Genomic DNA, 25,430 nt, shown 5'->3' with positions numbered 1-25,430 from the left:
GGTGTGAACTTTGTGAATTGTTCAGCAGCCAAATAATACATACATATCTGTAAAATGCACAGTGCGAATAATGGTTTAGAAAATAAAATAGCACAGACATCTTCATAATTGTCCATATATACAGTTTATAATCACATACAGCCCACAATCATGCACCAATAGCGGCCATTGCCAGTCGGTCATTATTACAGATGTTTCACTTATCCTCAAATCACACCAAATAGCCCCATTTAGTGTGCCAATTGACTTTGGGCCTAATTCAGATCTGATCACTGGGCAGTGTTTTTTGCTACCCTGTGATCAGATAGTCGCCGCCTACAGGGGAAGTGTATTATTGCTGTTCAAGTGTGCGATCGCAAAGAGTTTGTGCAGTCTCTGCACAGCCCAGGCCTTACTCTTCCAATACGAATGAATCCTGCTGATCGGGGCTGGAGCTGACGTCAGACACCCTCCCTGAAAACACTTGAGTCCGCCTGCTTTTTCCCGGACACTCCCTGAAAACGGTCATTTACCACCCACAAACGGCCTCTTCCTGTCAATCACCTTGCGATCGCCCATCCGTATGGATCCTTCGCATCATCCTGTCGCTGACCGCCAATGCCCATTGTAGCCGTCCATCTCGCCGGCGCATTGCGGCTCAGACGCATGCGCAGTTCGGATCTGATCGCCCGGTGGGCAAAAATGCACAGCAGCAATCAGATCCGAATTACCCCCTTTGTTACTTAGCTGCTACAATGTGAACAAGGTAGACAAAGCAGTCACGTGTTCTAGAAACCGCTCCACCAAGCACCCCAATGGACTGCATACACACTTCGGAAGCTTTTTTTCCCCTAGTTTATGTCATTGGGACCTGACGGGACACAACCATTTAATTTAGAAAAAAAACTCTGTAGCTTCTCCAGCCCAGTTGCAGTGTGGGATGTAGTGTCTGTAGCTTGCACACTTGAAACCCATCTCCGATAAATTTGCATCCAATCAACTGACTTTTTTTCTTCAGTTCATATATTTTTTGTTGCTGATAAAGAATCTGCCGCAGCTAGAGGCATATGACTGCCACTGGTTATGTGTCCTGTTTATTTAAATCAGGCCACACACATACATGATATACACAGGCTGCATCATCCCACTACAGTAATACCTCTTTTCCACTGCTGTAATAACCCGGCATTTGGGTTTGTTCATTGTAGAGGTGGTATTGAAATCAAATGAGTGAAGTAGGTTCTCTAAAGGAACAGGTGTATAATGAGAGAGAGAGAAAGAAAGAGAGTGCAAAGAACAGGGACTCATGGCACACAAAAATGGTTTGGGGAGGCTGCCAGAGTAAGATACTCAAAGAAATGGTTTGACCGGTAGGAAGGAACAAACACAAAAGGCCAATGATGGTGAAGGTTTTGCAGAGGAAGAGTGAGGTCAATCATGTCAAAATCAGCAGAGAGGTCCAGTGTCCTCTTGTGTGAGTTCAGTTTCAATGGAATGTGGAGGGCATAGTTCAGAATGAAGTGAGAGGACAGAAAGTGAAATAGACAATTGTACACAAGTCAACTGCCTATTTCACTATACATAAGGAGACAGGAGACAAAGGGATTTAGGGAAAGGGGGCAGTAGATTGAGAGAAAAGCTGGACTGAGATTCTTTATTTAGGGTTGGTTAAATGGAAGGAAATGTACCTGAGGAGAGGCGAGCTAGAAGAGTACATCCAGTGGAGGAGTTAGGAAGTGGAGAAGCTAATGGGACAAATTGTGCAGTAAGATGATGGGAACAGAGCAGAGATTGTGGTTACTAGAGGAAATCAATTGCTGGTGTATTGGGAAGTGTAGGAGTATTTTTGTGGGGTGCATTTGATTTGGTATGAGGAATTTTCTTATTAAATGGTTTGATTTTGTCCTTAGAGTTGTTACTTTAAATTTGTTTGCCAGTGGATAGCATGTTAATTACAAGCTGACTCCCTACCAAGGGTATGGTGTGGCACCCATGTCTGCCAGGAACATTCTGCTTCTGGAGGAGGGAAGGAGCTATGGTGGCTCACTATTGGTTCTGCATAGTGTTCATTATATAACTATACTGCTGCTAATTTCAAATCATTTACTGCTATAACTGGGGCAGCAGGGGATCCTGGACCAGGCACCTCATCATTAGCCTCATCAGTCCATCTGTAGACTTCCCAGGAGGATGTAATCATTATGATTATTTGTATTTCACACCTCTTCAGTAATGAGTAATATAATGGGCTGGATTCAATTAGATTTGGTGATTTACTGGGAAAAGAGTGGTAGCTTTGGGCTTTAACCCCAGGGGCTAGTCAATTACAGCCCTATTTCCTTGCGTGTTAACCCATAAAATCTAGGATAAATTCCCAGAGATATGGGTTAACAGCACCTGCGATCAGAGCATATAACGCAGATTTCTGTTCTCCTTAATCTACAACAAAAATCTGCATTAAGTGCAGCCTTCGGGCTCTAATTGAATTCCCCGGCAGATCAATTAGCCAGCGGTAATTAACAGCGGTTAATTAAATATAGTCCACTGTCTTTCATTCTTTCACCCTGCACTAAATGCCGCCAATCCAGCTATTAAAAGTAAACCTACCCACATTACTCTTTATCTGACTTGGGGGAAGAGGGTGTTTAATTATACAAAAACTCTTTGGTTCTACCATTCTTTTGTCGGCTCGTTTTTACCTTTTAGAGCAGGGAAGGGGGATATCAGGTGCTATGGTCCCAGTAATCTTTCATCATGGTCATCAAACACGAAGACCCCCTAGCGCTAGAGTAGCAAAAAAAGTTTTAGCGCTTTAAAGTAACATGATTGAAAACAGAAAACAATTTTTTGTTACAAACATCTCTGCAAATGTCTTCGAAGTCAGAGATGTTGACTTGTCAGCAGAATCTTCATTGTTATTTTTTGTCCTTTTCTACATAGAATTAAGCAAAATAATGAGGTTCTCCCAGAAACCATGTGCCTCCAAGAGAGCGTTTTTAAACCAAGCTACTGTATGCTCTCTCTCAGGCAGTCTTCCTCCAGCCTGCACAGCAGTAAAGCTATGACCTGTAGACGAAACAGTCCCCAAGCAGAAAGCAGAGTACAACCCAGTCTTGCTGTCAGATTGGAGTATTTACTCTCTGGTTGGCTTCCTCTTCACAAAAGAAATAAAATACAAAAGGAACCCTGCTGACAGTGTATAGTGTTGAGGAATGCAGAACATTCCAGCTATCCATGAAAATAGGTACTAATCTTACACTGCCACACAACAACAGTTTTTAAATATATATTCATGTGGTAATTTGGCTGACTATTGAACACATACAAATAAATCCAACAAAACAATTGATTGCGTTTCAGCCATACAAACCTAGAAACAACAAAAATACTGTCACAGGTGTTATCAGTCTCTGATCCCAGATCCAAGGGCATACTTGCCTACTTTTGAAAAAGCATTTCTGGGAGATTGTGAAAGCAACACCTTCTACTGCTTGGAAAGGCGTATAAAGAGATTGACTTACAATACATTCAAACGTGGGGGGCTGCGCTTTGAACAAAGTACAGTATTTAAGTTTTGCAAACCATGCACAGTTGTCACAGTAAAGAAAAATGACCGTCATCACAGAGCCTATGAACAAAAGATGGCCACAATAGTCTGCTCTTTAGTCTACTAGCTTGGCCTGTTTTACCATAGCTGGAACTGTGCATTAAAAACATGTTGTACTCTATCTATCAGTCTTCAACTGGTCCAGGCATTCATCACACATACTTGGACACACAGCTACTTATCAAGCTATCAGTGTGCTGGAGAGCCTTGGCCAATTACCTTTAGCACAAATCTTCTCACCAGTGTTTCCTCCATTGTGGTACAGAGAATGATGACATCATTTCTGTGTTGCACCCACCTATCCTGACCTCAGGGAAATTGCTAGACTCTTCAGGAGGCATGGTCATTGACCATCAATGGTTAGAAACTGTCGGAGGTCACCCACAGATGGTTTTACCATAGATGATAGCCATGGATTTCCTTTCATGCTTACACTGCAGCGCAAAACTACTACACTGTTAGCCAGTAGCCCTGTGCCATGCTGCCTAACTGGCTCTGGCAAATTGCAGTTCAACAACAGATCAGTCATGGGCTGGCCCGCAGTTAATAGTCCATCAGAACCCCCCTTAGCTCACTCAAATACAGCAGTAAGTGTGAGAGTAGCAAACCCTTGTTTGCTACTCTCGCAGGGCAGCGCCAGTTGCACCATGCATGCATAGAGGAAACATGCAACGCTTATTCTGTCTCTGATGTCAGCGTGGGACAAGTTTCTAATGTTCATATGCATAAAAACCATTGATTGCACAGTATTGCATGGTTTATTATGATCATTGGCACCTTTTATTTTTACCCATCGATGGCGTGCACACTGATGGCCATTCCTACTCTTCAGGAAGACATCTAGTATGCTATTTGTCCTGAACACAAAAAAAAGAATCATTTGGGTACACCAGTGGTTCCCAAACTCTCTTGAATCATGGCACCCTAGAGCATCAGAATTATTTTCATGGCACCCTTTGGCCAAAAGTTTCTTATTGAGAAATTTAGAAAGAAATATTAAATTAAGTAAATTGAATTTATATGTCACTCTTAGGTTCAATTGTGTGGTGAGGGACAAGATTTGCTTCTGTTTGTCCACATATTGTATTATTGACAGCCACCAGCACTGGTTTTGCCTATTACATTGACCATAAATAATTTGAATTGGTCCTAGACCACCAATCCAAGGCACACCTGCAAGTGTCCTGAGGGGTTACGATCGTTATGTCGACACAACTTAGGTCGACACTCATTAGGTCAACCACTGAAAGTCGACAATGCCATTAGGTTGACATGCATTAGGTCGACGTGTACTAGGTAGACAAGTCAAAAGGTCGACATGAGTTTTTTACATTTTTTTTCCTTTCATTTTTGGATTTTTCATACTGAACTATCCAGGTGGACTACGATTGGAACGGTAATCTGTGCCGAGCGAAGCTGTAGCGGAGCGAGGCACCTTGCCCGAAGCATAGCGAGCAAAGCAAGCCATGCAAGGGGACACGGTGCACTAATTTGGGTTCCCCGTCACTTTACGGAGAAAACAACACCAAAAACAGTCAAAAACCTCATCTCGACCTTTTGACCTGTTGACCTAGTACATGTCGACCTAACACCCATGTCGACATAATGCATGTCAACCTAATTGCACTGTCGACCTTCAGTGTCGACCTAATGAGTGTCTACCTAGGTTGGGTCGACCCAACGACCCATACCCGTCCTGAGGCACCCCAGGGTGCCACGGCTCACAGTTTGAGAACCACTGGGGTAGATTATAAAATGAAATAAATTATTCCCAGAGAAAACAATGTAGGCAATAAAATGTGAAAATCTGACCATAGAGGGTGAGTCTCTATGATTTGTTTTTTAATATAAATATTTTAGGAATCTAATTCAAATATTATGCAAGATATTATTTCTCAGTACATCCAGCTCTAATATACACCCCCCACCCCACTTACTGCAATACCAGTACACAGTGCAATGAATAAGATATACAGATGGTTATCAGCAAGCGTGCTCCCACCCACTCCACGGGCATCAGCATGTTCGTATCCTGAGTGTTTCTATGATGCTGATTATTCACTCATCAGGTATATGGAGAGGATCTAACTGTTCTGAGCTGATTCCTCAGTATCTGCATACAGAAGGCTATTACACAGCATGCCAATCCCACTGCTCTCAATGCCTTTGCTGGAGCTGAATGGGATGTCACACTCTCTTATGCCTATGGGATTAAGAGTTTTTTTTCCCCTCTGCTACTGATCTATCTTTAACTATCCAGATTGCAATGCGTGGAAAAGTACGCCAGATAATACAGCAATTGATATGAGAATATGTTCCTGTTTGACTGCTCCTTTTGAGAAAGATCTTGTCTGCTATTAGCAAATAAAGGCATCTGAGTGATCACTTGGAGGCAAATTGAGCCCAGTGCTTTGCGTATATTTGTATGATATCTGGATTCTTGACAGCGACAGGCACAGTACTTCCACTCACTTCTGTAAGCACGCAGGACCATTCATGTACCTCAAGCTGCTGTTTTTGGTTGTTAGTAAATACAGCTTTTGTACTGGGATGTAGGTGCATCATTAAATCAGGCTGCAAGGTATATTATCTCATCTGATGAAGATCCTGTAGAATGAACTGTTCATTGGTAACTTTATTTTTACAAGGAACAACCTATTGTTATTTTATACAGTGTATGCAGTATTGCACAATACTTGACACAGATTTCTTTGAGACTACAATGTAAATTTGCCCGAGACAAAAGGAGAGTGTGACTTGTCACAGGAACCACCTGCATTACCAGCTGGGGTCTACAAGAGTGAGTAACAAAGCAATTAAACATCAGCATCTGAGCAATACCCCCTGCTTTCCAACATCTGCGGAACATGGAACAAATCTGGATAACTGTTCAGAGCCCTCGGAGTTCAGTGCATTTTCTCCTGAGACATTACGAAGGATTAATCACAATATCTGGTGCATCAGTATGCTTTTTTCACCCTTTACAATCCTCCTAGATTTTTGCTCTTCTTATCAGTAAATGGGACAGGGTAACTATTATACAGAGAATCCTAAAAAGGTAGGTTTTTAATGTGACTACTGTAGGACATGGATAATATAAATAATATTACATAACTTAAGGTAGGGTATAAGCTGGCTACTGAAATCGTGCACAGAGTTTTTAATTAATTGTCAGTTAGTAGGATGGTGGGAGTAAGAATACAAAGTACCATAAGGTTACCAGTACATGGAAGACAGCATGAGTCACCAGTCACAGAGGAATGATCTCCACAATGTCTAATATTGATACAGGTTGAGTATCCCTTATCCAAAATGCTTGGGACCAGAGGTATTTTGGATATCGGATTTTTCCGTATTTTGGAATAATTGCATACCATAATGAGATATCATGGCAATGGGACCTAAATCTAAGCACAGAATGCATTTATGTTTTATATGCACCTTATACACACAGCCTGAAGGTCATTTTAGCCAATATGTTTTATACCTTTGTGCATTAAACAAAGTGTCTCTACATTCACACAATTCATTTATGTTTCATATACACCTTATATACACAGTCTGAAGGTCATTTAATACAATATTTTTAATAACTGTGTGTATTAAACAAAGTTTGTGTACATTGAGCCATCAGAAAACAAAAGTTTCACTATCTCACTCTCGCTCAAAAAAGTCCGTATTTCGGAATATTCCGTATTTCGGATATTTGGATATGGGATACTCAACCTGTATGGAGATAATTAGTCTAAGGTTCTGGGAATGTACAGAAATCATCTGGAGGTAACGGAACACTGACACAGCAGAATGTGATGCTGATACTGGTGTTGGTTTTGCTTACAAATCAGAAAAATATGTTAATGCTTCTTTCTTACCTACATTTTAAAGAAAGTTTGAGTAACACAATCTAGTTACTATATGTGCTTTTTTTTAGCTGTTATAATAACTTCTAAATTATTATTTAATATACATGTATGTTATGTCTTTCCTGCGTTTTCTAAATTCTGCCATTTATATAATAATATTATACAACCTATTTATGGCAATTTGGTTCTAACGCAACTGTTACATTCTGTTTTAGGAGAAGAGAAATGATCATGCTATTACTCCCCGGAAGGATTTGCAAACAGACATCAAAGCTGATACAACCACAAGGGACAAAGAGAAGAAAAAGTTGGTGAGTGACTGTATAGTCTGAAGATTATTATTATTATTATTATTATTATTATTATTATGTACCAGTTATTTATATAACAGACACACATCCTTGTCAGGAGCCAATTAGCCAACCAGTATATTTTGGGATTGTGGGATGAAACTGGAGCACCTGGAGAAAACCCATGCCAACGCACAGTTATGGCTGTGGTGGTAATTGAACCCATGACCTCAGTGCTGTGAGGCAGTAATGCTGCTAACCATTACACCATCAACGCTGCCCACAAAGATTGTTTTCTATTGGATTTAATTAGGAAATCTATGGACTGAGACACAATTTGAATAATGGACCCAAAGTGTAAATTTACTAAAGATCCATTTTTCGATGCCACGGATACTTGACACCTTTGAAAGCTGGATTTAAAAGTGCAATAGTAAAACACACAAAACAAGCCTGACATTGCTGTTCCTCTTTAAATCCAGCCCTCATAGCCTTCAGTAACTGGCTTTTTTTAAAAACTGATCTTCGCCAATTTCTGTCTGCTGTAAATCCATTGCATTTTCCATATCCTCTAGTTCTGTTCCTTAGGAGACACGGCCTGATAAATGTGGCTACAGCCAATGCATTCTAATGGTATCTCAGGGCAAAGGCATTGTGGCGCGATTGGATAATACATTACTTGACCTACCACTTAATTTGTAAGTAATTCCTTATGTACTTCATAATTGGTGGTCTTGTACATTATATACATACTCTCAAAAGCTGATGTATATATTATGTATGATGGCTGGTAGTGGCGATCATTCTCACTCGCCACCATTATTGTCCCTTCGCTGTTCATGTCTTGATAGATCATGGATCTAGTAGGGATTCAGGTAATTAACTGATCGCTGGCATACATAATTCTGGGGCAGATGTATTAAGCCTGGAGAAGTGATAAAGAAGTGATAAGTGGAAGGTGATAATGCACCAGCCAATCATTACGGGTTTGAAAAATGACAGTTAGGAGCTGATTGGAAGGTGATAATGCACCAGCCACTTATCACTACTTCATGCTTAATTCATCTGCCCCTCTGTGTGATCTGTTCACAAGCACACTGAAATCTGATCCAGACATTAGATCTAACTAATGTTGGTGCACGAAGGAAACACATCAGACTCTTCTCACAGTTTACTGGGTCTTAAGTTGAAAAAATATACAAAAAAAAACACATAGGGGGAGATTCAAATGTCTGAAAAGTCAGTTGGGAGTCTGTTTTTTTTCCTATCTAATAGACACCTAACCAACTTTTCAAACATTTGAATTCCACCCATAATACGGAATGAAAAGGAAAAAATATTGATAAAAAGAGAATAACACTTTCTTCCTTTTTTCAAGACTATGATCATTCATTCTGTGAACATTTTATAGTGTGAATAGTATAAAATGCACAATCACTAATCGTAATAGATAACATGTCAGTTCACAAGTTATAGCTATTTTGTGGATTTATATATTAATTGGTAATTATTGTCATTATCTAAATACAGTTGGAAACTCTAGCAGGATTACCAAGCATAACAGTATGTTATAAGGAAAAATGTGTTTCATCCCATTCTATCAACCGTTTTAGTTAATAGAAAACAGCTAGAACTCCAGAATAGAAACATTATGGATAAGGGTCCTCACAGTAATGAAAGGCTTAACCTATTTACACGTGGGGCGATGGTAATACATCATCTTTATACCTGTAGGTTTAGCAAGTGTTAAAATGGGCACCATGCCATTCAGACTAGTCTGTAAAGTCATCTCTCCCCATAAACTGAACAAGTGGGTAATGCATATGGAGCTTCCTACATCAATCTGTTCTAAATAATGAGACTGCTTCCTCTGCCAGAGACTGACTTCTACTAGTCACGCTCCGGCTTGTTAGAGCCGGAGGAGGGGAGAAGTTATTTCAGTGCACTAATGTATATTTCTGGAACATGCTGCTGCTTCATAACAATGCTTTATTGCACAGTATATGCAGGGCCGGCAACAGAACCCTTGGGAGCCCATACAGTGATATCTCTAGGACCCCCTTAGATGAGATATATAGATAAATGTATTTATTTATTAAAGCGCAACATAATTTGTGCTATATAATGAACTGTTAAAATATATATATATATATATATATATATTTATACAAATATATAAATATGCATTTCTCTGGCTGGGTCCACAGGATTATCCACAGGATAACATTGGGATATTGTCGAGCGACAGTGAAAATGGCACCAACACGGTCACGAGCTTTCTGGCCTCCCAGGATGCATTGGGGCCTCCACTATATAGTCCCGCCCACTGACTCAGTCAGATCAGTTTTTTGCTTGGTGCGGCAGGAAGCCGCATGGTCACAGGGCTGCTGTGAAAGCAGCCTCAAGTTTTCATTACTTTATTTTTATAGACTTACTATAATTTTTTTTTAGAGCAACTTCTCTTAACAGCGTCTTAAACGCATATTAGAAAGAGTCGTTCCAACAACTCCCCACCGGGTCGCAACAACGCTTACCTTCGGGTATCAGTGCTGTCTCGACGGGCGTCTGTGTCGGATGTTCTAGCAGGTCCAGCAGACGTAACCAGGCTGTGGCCGGAGCACGGGGAGACGGTGAGTCTATGGACTTCCTCTTACTAGAGGGGTCAGGACACAGCTACACTGATTTGGTGGAGACTATAAACAGTGTGTTGATGCGCCGAACATCTCGAGTGTGACAGCACTACGCTCCGGGGACCATGGGCGCCAGGACTAGGTAGAGGCCGCGATCCTGGGAGTTTAAGTCAACGGGCATTCCGACGCTCTCCTGGCCGTCCCTCCTCCGAGTTCATGGCCAGTTCCCGCGTGTCTCTCATTTCATGAACTAAATGACCTCACTTCCGGCTCAGAAGCTACCACGAGGGTACTCGGTCGCAGCTTAGACGCTGCGGTTGTGTACACTGGAGATAAAACCCGCCAGACCGAGTCGCAGGCCTTAGCGTCTGCATACACGTGGAAGTCGCTCAGCGTCCGTGTCCGTTGGTGAGCGTCCGTGTCCGTTATCAGTTACCAAGAGCGGCAGTGTACACCAGTAGCATCTGAATCCACTCAGCATCTTACGAGCGTATTTGCTTGGATATGGAAGTGTGGTGAGTCTCCCTGTATCCCGCTCTCCGGAGGCAGGGTATGCAGTACTAAAAATTCCTTCTACTTTTTAGTATGCATTGTTAATTTTTAGTACCTATTGCATATGAGACCTGTATATTACTGTGTTTTCTGCATGTTATGTTGAAAAAAAAGAGCCAGTTAAAACAGAAGTACAATTTTCCTACTTATGTATAAGTTGTTATGGAGGTTGTATTCTCATATGACAATGTCTAATGCTTTAACATGTGACTGACTGCTAGTATGTGTGCTGACTTTTCTGTGTAATGTCAGTCCTGTTCTGACCCTCAAATCAGGTGCACTGTGGTCAGATTGATCTCACCTCTATATACTGACATATAGGGTGTTTTTCAGTCACAAAATTGTGTAGTCAATAACAGATTATTACTATGTCTGTGAGCGGCAAAAGTGATGAGGAGAATTTATCAAGCACTCCTACAGCCCTAACATGCTTATCTTGTAAGTCATGGGTAATTGATATGAATCAATTGGTCACTTATGAGGGTTTGTGTGCAAACTGTTTCGCTTTTCAGTGAAGTAAAAGACAGGAGTTGGTTCAACCACCAACAGAGCCACCATGGAATATGTTCGCAAAGACTCTATCTTCTATAGCGGACAAGTTAACTACAGTAGCACCACCTCAGCGGTTAGGTTACACTATGAACCCATACATGCAGCTCCCTTCCTACGGCTTGGTTCCAGTAGCCTCTACAAGCAACCAAGAGACAGTTAAGACTAAGACAGATACGTCTATGTGGCAGACTACACAAGATGATACATCGGACGATGAGACAATAGATTCGACTCCGTATGATGATCAGTCGCAGAGTTTTAGTTCAGATGATGTAGCTGAACTTATTAATGCTGTGAAAGCTGTTCTCTCGTTGGAAGAGCCAGCCAAGACAGTGTTAAAATCTAATGCACCTGTATTTAAACGAACAAAGTCAGTGAAAGCTGAATTCCCTGCGTCAGATGAGCTGACAGAAATGATGGATGAGTCTTGGGCAGCGCCCAGTAAAAAGTATACGATTCCTAAGAGATGGGATTCTTATTATCCATTTCCAGCTGTGGATTGTTCGAAAAGAGAAGTTCCTCCAAAAGTAGATGCACATGTTCTGCGACTCGTACATAAATCTGCTTTACCACTGTCATCTACCTCACTAAATTATGTCACAGACAGAAGGGTAGATAGCCTTTTGAAAAATATTTTTTCTCTAGTAGGAGCAGTGGTAAGACCTGCTATGGCTTCGGCTTGGGTAGCAAAGGCAATGGGCGAATGGATAGAGGAACTAGAGAATGACATCCCTTCTCCTACTAGGGAGCAAGAGGATCGTTTTTGCCGGTTAAGACAATCTGCCCAGTATTTGGAAGAAGCAGCAATTGATGTAGGCGCAGTTGTTTCTAAAGCTTCAGCCTTGACAGTAGTTGCTCGCAGAGCAGTTTGGCTACGGACCTGGAAGGCAGATGCATAGTCCAAGAAAGAATTGGAAGCATTGCCTTTTGTCGGTAATATATTATTTGGAAAACCTTTATCGGATATCCTAGAATCAGAGGCTGAATCGAAAAAGGTCAGATTTCCAGCTGCTTATAACCCTAAGTCCAAGGGTTTAAAATTTCGCTCATTTCGCTGGCAAAGCAAAGCAAAAGCTAAAGAGGAGCCTAAGCAACCCCAGTTTAAATCCAGGGGTAGGAAGCAGTGGGCTAGCAAAAAGCCAGCTTCCAAACCTGAACAGAAACCGTCAGCCTGAAGAGACGGGCCTCCGCCTGGAGGATTCCAGGGTTAGGGGCCGACTCCTTCTTTTTGCACACATATGGCAACAGTCAACAGCAGATGCTTGAGTGCAGAAGGTAGTATCTCAGGGGTATGGGTTCCCATTCAGGAGGCAGCCTCCTCAAAGATTTTTTTGCACCAGCCCGTCTCGTATAGAGTCGAAGGCCAATGCCCTGCAAGAAGCAGTCCAAAAATTACTGCAGTCAGGTGTGATTGTCCCAGTACCTCCATCACAAAGGGGACAGGGGTTTTACTCCAATCTATTTCTAATCCAGAAGCCAAATGCGTCATATCGACCAATTCTAAATCTGAAAATGCTGAACAGATACATATGGATCCCGAAGTTCCACATGGAGACGTTACGCTCCATAATGTTGGCTATGGAACCGGGAGATTACATAGTATCTCTGGATGTACGGGATGCTTACCTGCATGTGCCTATAGCACTGTCGCATCAGTGTTACCTCAGGTTTGCCATCCTCCAGGAACATTTCCAGTTCCAAGCTCTGCCTTTCGGGCTAGCTACAGCACCCAGGGTGTTTACCAAGATCATGGTGGTTATGGCAGCTTGTCTGCGCAAACAGGGGATAAGAATATTCCCATACCTAGACGACCTGTTAATCTTAGCACAGCCGCAAGATTTACTGTTGAGCCATCTTCAACAGGCGATAGTTTGTTTACAGAGACACGGGTGGCTCATAAATTGGGAAAAGTCATCCCTGAATCCGTCACAGCGGATGGTTCATTTGGGAGCCATATTGGATTCAAACCTACAGAATGTTCTCTTACCAGAGAAAAAGATAGTCAAGGTGCAGGTCATGGCTCAGGAAGCGTTGCAGGCCCAGACAATGTCAGTCCATGTAGCAATGCGACTGTTGGGTCTGATGGTATCAACCTTCGACATGGTGGAATATGCGCAATTCCACTCCAGTCCGTTGCAGCACCTTATTCTGACCAAATGGAACGGAAATCATCAGACGATAAAGAAGCAGATGATAAAGATTCCAGTAAACGTAAAAAAAAGGTCTCTAGCGTGGTGGCTACAGACAGACCATTTAAACAAGGGGAGACCCATTTGGATAAAAGAGTGGCAAGTCCTGACAACAGATGCCAGCCTGCAGGGCTGGGGGGCGGTACTCGGAAGCCTATGGTTCCAAGGAAAATGGACCGCAAGGGAAAGTCGCCTGCCAATAAATCTGTTAGAAATAAGAGCCATTTACTTGGCTCTGGTTCAGGCAAAGGACAATCTACAAGGAAGACCAGTCCAGATCCGCTCAGACAATGCGACGGCGGTAGCATACCTCAATCATCAAGGAGGAACTCACAGCAAGAGTCTGATGGAGGAAGTAATTCCCATTCTAAAATGGGCAGAACTCCATCTCCCGGCATTGTCAGCAATTTTTGTCCCGGGTGTACTAAACTGGGAAGCGGACTTTCTCAGTCGGCACACCATTCAGGAAATCGAATGGGCACTACACCCAGAAGTATTTCAGACACTGGTGAACAGATGGGGTCTACCGGAGATAGACCTTATGGCGTCTCGTCTGAACAACAAAGTTCCGAGGTACGGATCAAGAACAAGGGACCCAGGAGCGGTCCTTGTAGACGCACTGTCAGTAGAATGGAGGTTTCAGCTGGCATATCTGTTCCCTCCAATATCTCTGTTACCCAGAGTAGTGAGAAAGATAAAACAGGCAAAAGGAGCGATCATTCTAATAGCTCCAGCTTGGCCAAGAAGGCACTGGTACACAGATCTGTTGAGAATGTCCGTGGAAGCACCGATACTGCTCCCTCAACGTCCAGATCTGCTAATGCAGGGTCCTTGTTGTCACAGTCATCTGGATCGCCTGTCTTTGACGGCGTGGCTGTTGAAACCTCTATCTTAGAGGCTAAAGGTTTTTCGAAGCAAGTAATCCAAACTATGCTAAGAGCAAGAAAGCCTTCTTCGGCCCGTGTGTATCATAGAATATGGCAAGCCTATATTCATTGGTGTACTGGAAAAAATTTCAATCCGAGATCTTTTAAAGTAGCTAGGATTTTGGATTTCCTTCAGGCAGGATTGGATAAAGGGTTGAAAGCTGCTTCCTTGAGGGTTCAAGTATCAGCGTTAACTGTATGGTTTCAGCAGAAGATTGCTGATTTACAGGATGTACGTACGTTTTTCCAAGGAGTAGTACATATTCAACCTCCATTTGTTCCTCCTGCAGCTTCCTGGGATTTGAATTTAGTTCTTAAATTTCTCCAGGGTCCTTTGTTTGAACCACTTGAGAGAGCAGATCTTAAGTGGTTAACGGTTAAAGTTCTTTTTTTACTGGCAATGGCGTCAGCCAGAAGAGTGTCAGATTTAGGAACATTATCATGTAAGTCTCCTTTCCTAAGTTTTTTTCCAGACAGAGCAGTTCTCAGAACGAGATCTAGCTATCTTCCAAAGGTGGTATCAAAGTTTCACCTGAATGAAGAAATTGTAGTCCCAGCTTTTCAGATATCGGGACTATCTGCGGGAGAAGCGTCGCTGGACGTGGTCCAGGCTTTAAAAATCTACATAGATCGTACTAGTGCCATCAGGAAAACAGATTCTCTCTTCATCCTCTACGGATTCCATAGGAGAGGTTGGCCTGCTAGTAAACAGACGCTGGCGAGATGGCTCCGAATGGTAATATCAGAAGCTTATTCTCATGCAGATCTCCCTATTCCGGCTAATGTCTCTGCACACTCTACACGTAAGGTAGGTCCTTCTTGGGCAGCACAGCAGGGTGCTTCAGCAGAACAGATATGTAGGGCAGCCACATGGTCTTCCATAAACACATTCATCAGACATTATGCCTTGGATACTTTTGCCTCTCATGACGCAGACTTCGGGCGAAAGGTCCTCCTGTGCAATCAGGAGCGTCCCCACCACTAAAATGGCTTTGGGAATCCCAATGTTATCCTGTGGATAATCCTGTGGACCCAGCCGGAGAAATATACGTTATGGTAAGAACTTACCGTTGATAACGTGATTTCTCTTATGTCCACAGGTATCCACAGGGATCCCACCCTGACGCATCGGATTTGAGGATCTAGACAATCACTAAACCTCTTCCTTCTTGTATGGAAGGGTGTGCATGTGTGTTCTTATCGCCTGTACAGGTCTCTACCTAATGTTCCTGCCTAAAATTGCTGTGGAAAGAACTGATCTGACTGAGTCAGTGGGCGGGACTATATAGTGGAGGCCCCCATGCATCCTGGGAGGCCAGAAAGCTCGTGACCGTGTTGGTGCCAATTTTGCTGTCGCTCGACAATATCCCAATGTTATCCTGTGGATACCTGTGGACATAAGAGAAATCACGTTATCAACGGTAAGTTCTTACCATAATGTATATATCTCTCCTTCCCCCTACACACCAGTCTGTGTCTTCCTCTCTCCTTCCTCCCACACACCCCACAGTCTGTCTTTCCCCGATGACTCCATGTTGCTTTCACAGCTCCCCCAGCCCATACCAAAGCCCTGTATCCCCTCACCAAGCCACTCTTATCCCGGGGAGAGACTCACCTGTGCTGCACTCCCCAGACCAGAACACCGCACACCAGACCCTACCAGAAGCGGCCAATGCAGGACACCGGAATCCTGGCCAGTGGAGCTGCTGCCATGTCCCGTAACTGTCTGCAACAGAGCAGAACCCGGAAGAGCAGATGCACACTAGCTCTGCACAGTCACTTTGTGTGAGAGGCTCCTGTCACTCTATAAGGCTGTGGCCACACCGCCTACAGCTCGCTGCCCTATTTGGACAAGATGGCTCACATCCTTGCTGGGTACTTATCACCAAATACTTGGGGCCCCTCTGATCCTTGGGGCCCAGTTAAGTTGTCCCCTTTGTACCCCCCTGTCGTCGGCCCTGAGTATATATAAGATGTTTAGGAGTTCCAAGTTTAATCTACAGAACAATGTATAAATGTAACTATATATATATATGTGTATATTATGAAACCTGTTCATATGTTCCAGAAATTAACTTTTAATTCATGTATTGCTTCCATAGGGGTGATATGTATATAATGGTTGATGTACTTTAAAGGATAGATTATAATATTGTCATCTTTTCTCTCCTCTGCTAATTATCTGTTATCAATGTGAAATCTCTGCCATGCATTCAGTTCTACAGTCTCAACTTTCTCCCCGGTCCAATTTATGTTCTATTTATAGGTGAAAATATGCAAACCTACATAACCCGTGTCCCAGTTCCTCTCGCAGGATCCCCAACCATTTATCTACAGTGCTTTCATCTCAAATGCTATGGCACTGGTCTATCTTTAACCACACGGAGTGAGTCATTATATCAGCCAAGCACAGTGCAAAAATGCCTCTCTCTGCTTACAATTCCATCACACACCTGACTGTACACCTGCAATAGGCATGTTTCCCAGTTTCTGTGTGTGGACTGGAAGTAGTATGATAACACAGGCTCAAAACAACATGTATGTACTTTGAGGGTCATTCAGACCCTTCCGCAAATTCGTCTCGCAGCACAGTTTGCCAATATCAGCAAACTGCATATGTGCAGCGGGCGCATTGTGATTGACAGCGTCGGGCATTTTTTGGGCAGCGGGACGAACGGGCTGTGTGCGACCGTTTTTAGGGCGGCTGCATGGTGTCACACACAGCCGCTACGAAAAAAAATGTCCGCTGACCACCTGGCTGCGCTGACAGGGGTCAACCTTAGATCCGATACGTTCACAATTGAATTGCGAACGCATTGGGAGGTGGCCTTACACATGCTGGGTGGCCCCCAGCATGTGCAGAGATGAACGCAGATCTGGCTGTGTATGCATCCATCTGCTTTCGTCTCTGAATAACCCCCTTTGTCTGCTACTTGTGTTTGAATATTCAGTTGTCTTGTACAATATCTATAGTAACTGTGCAAAACACATTCTGCATAATTAAATTATTTGCTCAAACCAATGTATCTATAATTGTTATAACCACCTAGAATAGGATTACAGGAAGGCCAACTAGGATGCCGGTACGCTAGCAAATAAGGAATCAGCAAAATGGAGTCCTGACACTTATCACAAGCGACTGAACTTAATTCTGTCACAATCCTTTCATCCCCTGCTGTCAGTTACTACAGTACTATGGTAGCACCTACTGTAGTTCCTCTTTGCATTATGGACGTTTTGATGTCACAGTGACATCACCATGTCATGTGGTTACTCCAATGTCATCATACAAACATGGCAGGTGAAGAAGGCAATATGGGTAAACTGGTATACATTATCAGTAGGCAATGTTGTATGATTTAAAATCCGCAATATATTTAAATGATTGAAGGGACACAGGGAGTCATTTATAAAGATCAGGAATTAGGCACCATATTTGCATATTAGTTGCCCCACTTCCCATGTTACAAATACATACAGATGTGTCCTCATACATCTTGTAGCGGGAGATGTCTGGCGTGAGTGAGCTGACAGGTCCCTTGCACATCTGCTAGCATTGTGTGTCTTTTTTGGCGAAAATGCATCTTATTCGCATCACTATGCGAATAAGAAGTACAGTATCAGCGGCTATTGCGGATTAAAATGATATGCGGCATGCCTATGGGGGTAATTCAGAGTTGATCGCAGCAGCACATTTGTTAGCAGTTGAGCAAAACCATGTGCACTGCAGGTGGGGCAGATATAACATGTGTAGAGAGTTAGATTTGGGTGGGATGTGTTCAAACTGAAATCTTATTTGCAGTATAAAAATAAAGCAGCCAGTATTTACCCTGCACAGAAACAATATAACCCATGCATATCTAACTCTCTCTGCAAATGTTATATCTGCCACACCTGCAGTGCACATGGTTTTGCCCAACTGCTAACAAATTTGCTGCTGCGATCAACTCTGAATTACTGCATATATTCTATGTGCAACTGTGGCTGTATCTGCATATGAAATGGTACGCTACAGTGATTTCTAGGAAACACTGTAGCGTAGCATTTAGTATACAGATACAGCCGCTGGAACACACAGAGTATAGGCATGCCGCATCATTTTAATCAGCAAAAGCTGCTTGTGCATCATTTTAAAATAAGACGCATTTTAGTGGAAAAGTCGCACAAAAAGACCCTCTGTGCTACCAATTCACGCCACAACATGGCATGATTAGAAGGGCTGCTTAACATGCAGGGTGGCTAGATGTAAGTGGACATATCTGTAGATATTGCCCCCCAGTGAGCAAGTATCTGTGGGCACAAACAGGGAACATTTGAAAACTGGCACAGCACCTAGGCTGGGCATACATAATACAATTATTTGAGTGATCTGCCTGATATTGGTGGATCACCCAAATAATTGTACAGCATTTGCGCAACTGATTTCAATATTGATTGGTCAGACAAGCTGATTTGTTCAACATGTCCATCCGATGCAATATATTTGGAGTTGCAAATCTGCTGCATCAGGCAGTGCATGCATTGCTGCTCCCGACATTTCCTCTGTTCCTTCACTTGGGAGGACCAGGGAAATGTCTCCTCCCCTGTGAAGGATTAACACTGTGAAATATCCCACAGTGTATGGTCACGATATCTGCTGGGTCACGGAATGTCAGATAAAATGTCTGCCGGTCTGACAGGCATTTTATCTGACCGTGTATGCCCAGCATTACTAGTGAAAACATCACGTATTTTATGCAGGTTCCTTGCATAAAACCCCCGTCCACTTGGTACAGTTGGTCTAGGACTGTCAAGTTGTGGAACTCTCTACAATATCACACACAATATCATTGACACCATTTTGAATAACTTTCAAGAAATTCTTTATGATAGAAGTGGAGATCTGAAGTGCACATAAAGCATGCGGTTCAGATGTAGCCTCAGCTGTTCGTCACTAGACTGAGAAACATAGGGCTCCATTTAAGAACATGTACTAACCAGTGGCAGTTGTGAAGATTGGGCTGCAATGCAGCCCAAAACTAAGAGATGGGAAGCGCAGGGTTTGGCTTCTGACAGCTCAGCAGAAGACACTGTTGAGAACTGTGATGGATCTAGACTTTACTTATAGGGGGGTTGTTTAAGAATACTGACTCCTCCCCTCTCTACTCATTGCTCCTCCAACTTACTGTCCTGCACCTCCCATTTTTGGTAAACTCTTTCGGGTATGATATGATGAGAGTGATGCCTTGGAGAACCAGATGCTGACGGGAGAAAGAGGGCAATGGAGAGATAGTGACGCAGGGGAGAGGCAGAGGGCAAAACAGTGGGTTACGAGAGAGAGAGGGCGATGGGGAGATAGTGACACAGGGACGGGTAGAGAATGAGGCAGTGGGTTATGGGAGAGGGTGATGTGGATATAGTAACGCAGGAGAGAAGCAGAGGGTGAAGCAGTGAGTTGCTCCTTATACATTACGCCCACACAGAAGTACTCTTTATACATGTTACACCACACAGTAGTAGTGCCCTTACACATTATATGCCACAGAGTGGCCCCCCAATTCTCAATATATGCCACAAACACATTGGGGGTAATTCAAATGTTTGAAAAGTCAGTTGGGTGTCTGTTTTATCCTATCTAATAGACTGGACATGGACTTTTCAAACATTTGAATTTCCCCCATTATATGCCACAAAATGCCCCCAAACACAATGTATGCCACATAGTGCCATCCAAACATTATTTGCCACATAGTGCCCCCCATTTCACATTATATGCCACACTGTGCCCCCAATTCACAATATATGCGCCACACAGTGCCCCCAAACACACTATATGCCACACGGTGGCCCCCATTTCACAATATATGCCACAGTGCCCATCAAATACATTACATGCCACACAGTGTCCCCCATACACAACATATGCCTTCCATTACTTCTCTACTGTAGAGGGTGGGCTATTGGATGGACACATGGGCAGCCACTGATCCAGCAATCTGCCCAGGATTATGATGTCAAACAGACCAGCTCCTGCTGCCCATCACCTCTCCTCACTGCTGCCCACGGACATGCTGGCAGCGACCATCTTTTGATGGGAGCGGTGCATCATGGGATTTGTAGTTTAGCTTTTAGTGTTCAGAGTCTAGTCAGTAAAAAGATAAACTACAAATCCCATGTATCCCCTCCTCCTGCTCTGTCTGGCTGGGATTGACAGCTGAGTGTCTCAGCTGCCTTACTGAGTGTGGCCTGCATAGCCAGGTCCCAGCTGGTTCCCGACGCTCCTCCAACCTCCACTGCCTGCGGGAGCAGCTAATTGGGTGGAGCTGGGTTTGTGTGTTACAGAGGTGATCGCCTCTCCATAAATCCGCCTATGGTTAAGGAGGAGGTCACCCTGGGACCGCTCCTTACAAGTAAATTATTTTAAATACTGCACAGGCACTTCTTCAAAACTCTTTTAAAACTGTCTCATGCAACAGACAACCTCCAAACAAAAATAAAGTAAAACCTTTGTTTTCCAAGCAAGGTTGATGACTGTGACTTTCCAGAGCAATTGATGCTCCCTGGAAGAGTTGAAAAAAAAAAAAAAAAAAAACAGAGTATGTGCAGCCTTTATGAGTCGCACATGTACATTCTCCTGTCTCATGCACAAGATATTATTGCTAGTTGTCAATGCGGAGCAATAAAACAAACTTCACCGTAGGAGCGATTTACAGGAACACTTCTAAAGCTGATAAATATTGGCAAACACAAGCTGCAAAAAGTTTGGATTATAGTTTGCAACAAAAAAAATTTAAAATTTAAAATTTATAAAAAGACCATAGTAATTGCCTCAGTAGGATCATGTGATTGTACTGCAGTGATTGAGTGACTGCTTGTGGGTTACCTAGGTAACCCAGCAGTTGGAGAGACAGGTGAGTATTGTGGAGATGGATATCCAGACTATAGGTCAGCAGTGAAAAGGTTGACAATCAATAGGTCAACATGTTAAAGGTCAGCAGTGTGACAGGTACAAAAGGCCGACATGTTCAAATGGTCGACATGACAATTGTTGACACACATATGATCGACACAACTTTAAGGGGGAATTCAAATGTTTGAAAAGTCGGTTGGGTGCCTGTTTTTCCCTGTCTATTAGATAGGAAAGAACAGACACCCAACTGACTTTTCAAACAATTGAATTCCACCCTGAGTTTTTTTTTTTTTCCCCCCACCTTTTCCATACTTTACCATCCACATGGACTACGACTGGAAATAGTAACCTGTGCCAAGTGCAGTGAGACATGCAAGGGCGTGCGGTACACTAATTGGGGTGCCCTGTGATCTGACGGTGAAAACGACAAAAAAAAACCCCACCAAAACATGCTGTGTTTTTTTTGTCGATCATTTTCCATGTCGGCTTTTTCATGTATTTATCTTCTGTACCTCTTGTCCTTTTCAATTGTCTACTTTTCACATATTGACCTAATGACCCTGTCGACCTTTTCACCATGTTTACCTTTTCCACATCGACCATATGGGGTCGACCTATTAGCTGTCAACCAAATTAGGATCAACATAATGATCCACACTGGTGAAGATGCGTGTCTGTACTCATCAATCCAGGCAAATTTATTACCGGTTGAGTATCCCTTATCCAACATTCAAAATCCCACATTTTTGGGTCCCATACTGAGATAATGATATATATATATATATATGTGTAGATATATGTAGATATATTATATATATATATATATATATATAAAATTATCTCAGAATGGGACCCAAAAATGTGCGATTATGAATTTTGGATAAGGGATACTCAACTGTAGTAACAAAAAAATAAGGTACTGTAGTTATCAACTCATTAAGTTTGAAGAACAGAAGCACGTTTATGCGCATTTGAATCAGCAGTTGTAGATGGTTACTAAAGTGTACTCCAGGTTTGCAAAGCCGAAACTAGGACTTTTGTCAACAGTGGCGAGCGTAGCGAGCCCACAAGGGGTATTGTTGCACTGTCTCCCTGCCGGCATTCTGGCTGACCACCGGGATCCCATGCACCGACCATGTAAGCCCGACCCATATATATATATATATATCAGTCCCATTCTTTTGGGACTGTCCTGCTGTCCTACCCGCGGGGCCGCAGTGTTCCGCGGTGGGGAGGTAGTTGGAAGGCTCCTGCACTGGCTGCTCTGCTTAGCAGATCAGCTAAGAATAGACGCTGTGTGCATGCGCACAGCGTCTATTCAGTGCAGACAGAGGGAGAGGGGGCATGCCAGCAGCTCACAGAGTGACGAAAACGGGGGCGTGGCTCATGATTGCGGGCTCTCCCGTGTAGCCACGCCCCTTTCTCATAGGCCACGTTAGTAAAGTTGGGGGGTATGATATATATATATATATATATATATATTTATATATATATTTCGCAGTCCGGCACTCAATGTACATCAATAATTACCCCGGTGTATTTGTCCAAGACTGTGTCCTGCAAATGTAGAAATGATGAATGGGACAGCACTCAGGGTTTTTTTGCAGAAAGTTATATTTGAAGATTTGTCAGCAAAGCATCATATCAAGTCATCAATGTTTCGGTGTTCCTATACACCGTCATCGGGATGTGATACTGCTTAAAAAGTACAAAAGATACTAACCAAACACATAAAGAGACTTACCCCACTTAAATACCACTAGAATAGTGCACACATGTGAGCTCCACAGGGCTCCGGCCAGCGTGGCGGGGCACACCGATGTGACGTCATCCCGTTGTCCCAGCAACTACCACTGCTGCGGGGCGCCGCTTCGTGATGTCCTCCCGTTGCCATGGCTACATCCGGGCAGGGCATTGGAAACCATGGACGCTAATGCGTCTCCCTGATACCAGCCATACTTCCAGGTTATGCCACTGCCTCAGATCATCCAGGCAACTCTAAAACAAAACAACAACACACAAATAAAAACAACATGCAATGAGACCAGGCTGTATGCATAACCCAAGCACTTACATAACAATAGGCTGCGCACAATGCCAATGTACTAGCTTGACAATAGTTGTACTATACACACCTACGTACCACCTATATATTAGTACTGACCACTATAAATAGCATAATGCACCATCGCGGCGCTCATCATACTAACCAACACTTAAACCCTTAATCAGTATATCTAACTGTTGTCAATAACGTCTCACATAAGACTATTCCAGCATTTTTTTTCATTCAGGCCTCGGGGTGTCACCGTGTCCAGTCTTGCGATCCATTTTGCTTTTAGAATTAATAGCTGCTTGTTGACTTCCGGTTCCGGCTCCCATGTGAACGGGTGCCCGGCGTGTGTGCTCCGCTGCTACCCCAGCCATCACAGCCCGCATCGCCACGTCCGCGGCTCCATTCCCGGCGTTACCCGCAGCTAAGGTGAAGGAAAAGCCTCCCACAGCATATGGAGAAGTTTCTCACCTCTCCCATGCCAGCTAAGCAGCAGAGATCCCGCTCTGAACAGGGGCGCGCTGACTCCAATATGGCCGCCGCACATGACACACTGGAGGGTGCTCTGATGCTGAAAGATAGTTCTCAGCCTTCCACCCCTGACCCTGCAGCTCCTGTCACATACGGTGATGTAGTGAAAGCAATTCAGGTAACAATGGGGCCCCTCAAAGACGCACATTCTGATAAGCTGACGCAGGTGGCAAATGATGTCAAGTCTCAGATGAAACAACTGTCCCAGAAAGTATTAACTACTGAGCAACGTTTGGGGGAAGCGTTTCAAGATGTCGCAGAGTTAAAAACAACTACTGACACTTTGCACAAATCTTTATTACCAAGTGATGAGTAAATTAGACAACCTGGAAAATAGCTCAAGTAGAAATAACCTCTGCGTCATGGGCTTAGCAGAATCTATCAAAGGGCCAGATTTATACCGTTTTTTATAAGTCTCCCTCCCAGAGTTGTTGGAGATCCAAGAAGTGTGTGCAGATATGGTAGTTGAGAGGGCCCATCGCTTAGGACCACCCAGGACGGCACAGAATGCAAGACCACGCGTGGTGATTCTTCACTGTTTGAACTTCCTCCATAAAGAGGCTATATGGTCTGCTTCAAGAAGACACCGTGCTCTTTCATGGGATGGCGGGGAAATCTGCCTTTTGCAAGATTATTCTGCAGAGGTGTCTCGTGCCCGAAAGGACTTCTCTCAGATTTGTTCTCGCTTGGTCCAGGAGGGCAGGAAGTTTGCATTGCTATATCCAGCGGTCTTCAATTATTTGAGGGGGACACCTTTCGGGACTTTACCAATGTAGCTGACGCAGCTGGGTATTTATCGGAAGGAAGGAAGGAAGTCGGGGCACCCACCTTCTCCTAATTCTCCTCGTTCAGTCCCATGAGCCCTGGGTCTGGTGATACATTTGCGACCTATTGGATGGCTTGCTTGTTCCGGAAGAGACTGATTATATGCTTGCTATGTGTATGATTATTGTGTGCTGGGGATTACTGTCTCATGTTTATCGTTTAGTTCTTACATGCCCAGCACTACTTCTTTGGGCCTTGGGCTCATTATAGTTAGTTTGGCTGGGGGGATGCTAGGATTCTCATTTCTTTTTTGACTACCTTTATTGGCTGGGGTGTCCTAGGGGTAAGCATGCCATGTTTGTAGTTATGGTCATGTGTTTGTTTATGGCTGGAAGTCCTTATTTCTCGGACGGCAGAGGCGCCTTGATGCCTCGAGTCTTATTATGTTCTTTTGTCTATATGTTACCGCCCCTTTTGTGTCTTGTCCTGTCTCCCTTGTCTGTTTGCTGATATGTCACGGTGGATAGGGATGTAGCGGCTGGGCCGCTGCCTCTTCTATGTGCTCATCATTCCTTATATGTGTTTGCTTTAGATTTGTTTTATG

General features: G+C 43.4%; 1 protein-coding gene across 23 annotated transcripts in view; it reads left to right on the top strand.

Moving 5' to 3' along the window:
- RIMBP2 (RIMS binding protein 2) overlaps positions 1-25,430 on the top strand; it is a 1,046,283-nt gene that overhangs the window by 134,511 nt on the left and 886,342 nt on the right. For 8 of the 23 annotated variants that reach the window (XM_063964619.1, XM_063964627.1, XM_063964626.1 and 5 more), the window contains exons 1-2: positions 5,673-6,644; positions 7,665-7,760. In XM_063964619.1, coding sequence (XP_063820689.1) covers positions 6,606-6,644; positions 7,665-7,760 — 135 coding nt within the window. In that variant the 5' untranslated portion in view covers positions 5,673-6,605. Of the gene's footprint in view, positions 1-5,668; positions 6,645-7,664; positions 7,761-25,430 lie in introns of those variants that run through there. The other 15 variants (XM_063964645.1, XM_063964632.1, XM_063964625.1 and 12 more) reach the window with 10 other exon arrangements.

Source organism: Pseudophryne corroboree, chromosome 1 (genome assembly GCF_028390025.1).
Source record: "Pseudophryne corroboree isolate aPseCor3 chromosome 1, aPseCor3.hap2, whole genome shotgun sequence".
Lineage (NCBI taxonomy): Eukaryota > Metazoa > Chordata > Amphibia > Anura > Myobatrachidae > Pseudophryne > Pseudophryne corroboree.
This window is presented reverse-complemented; position numbering and strand designations above follow the sequence as displayed.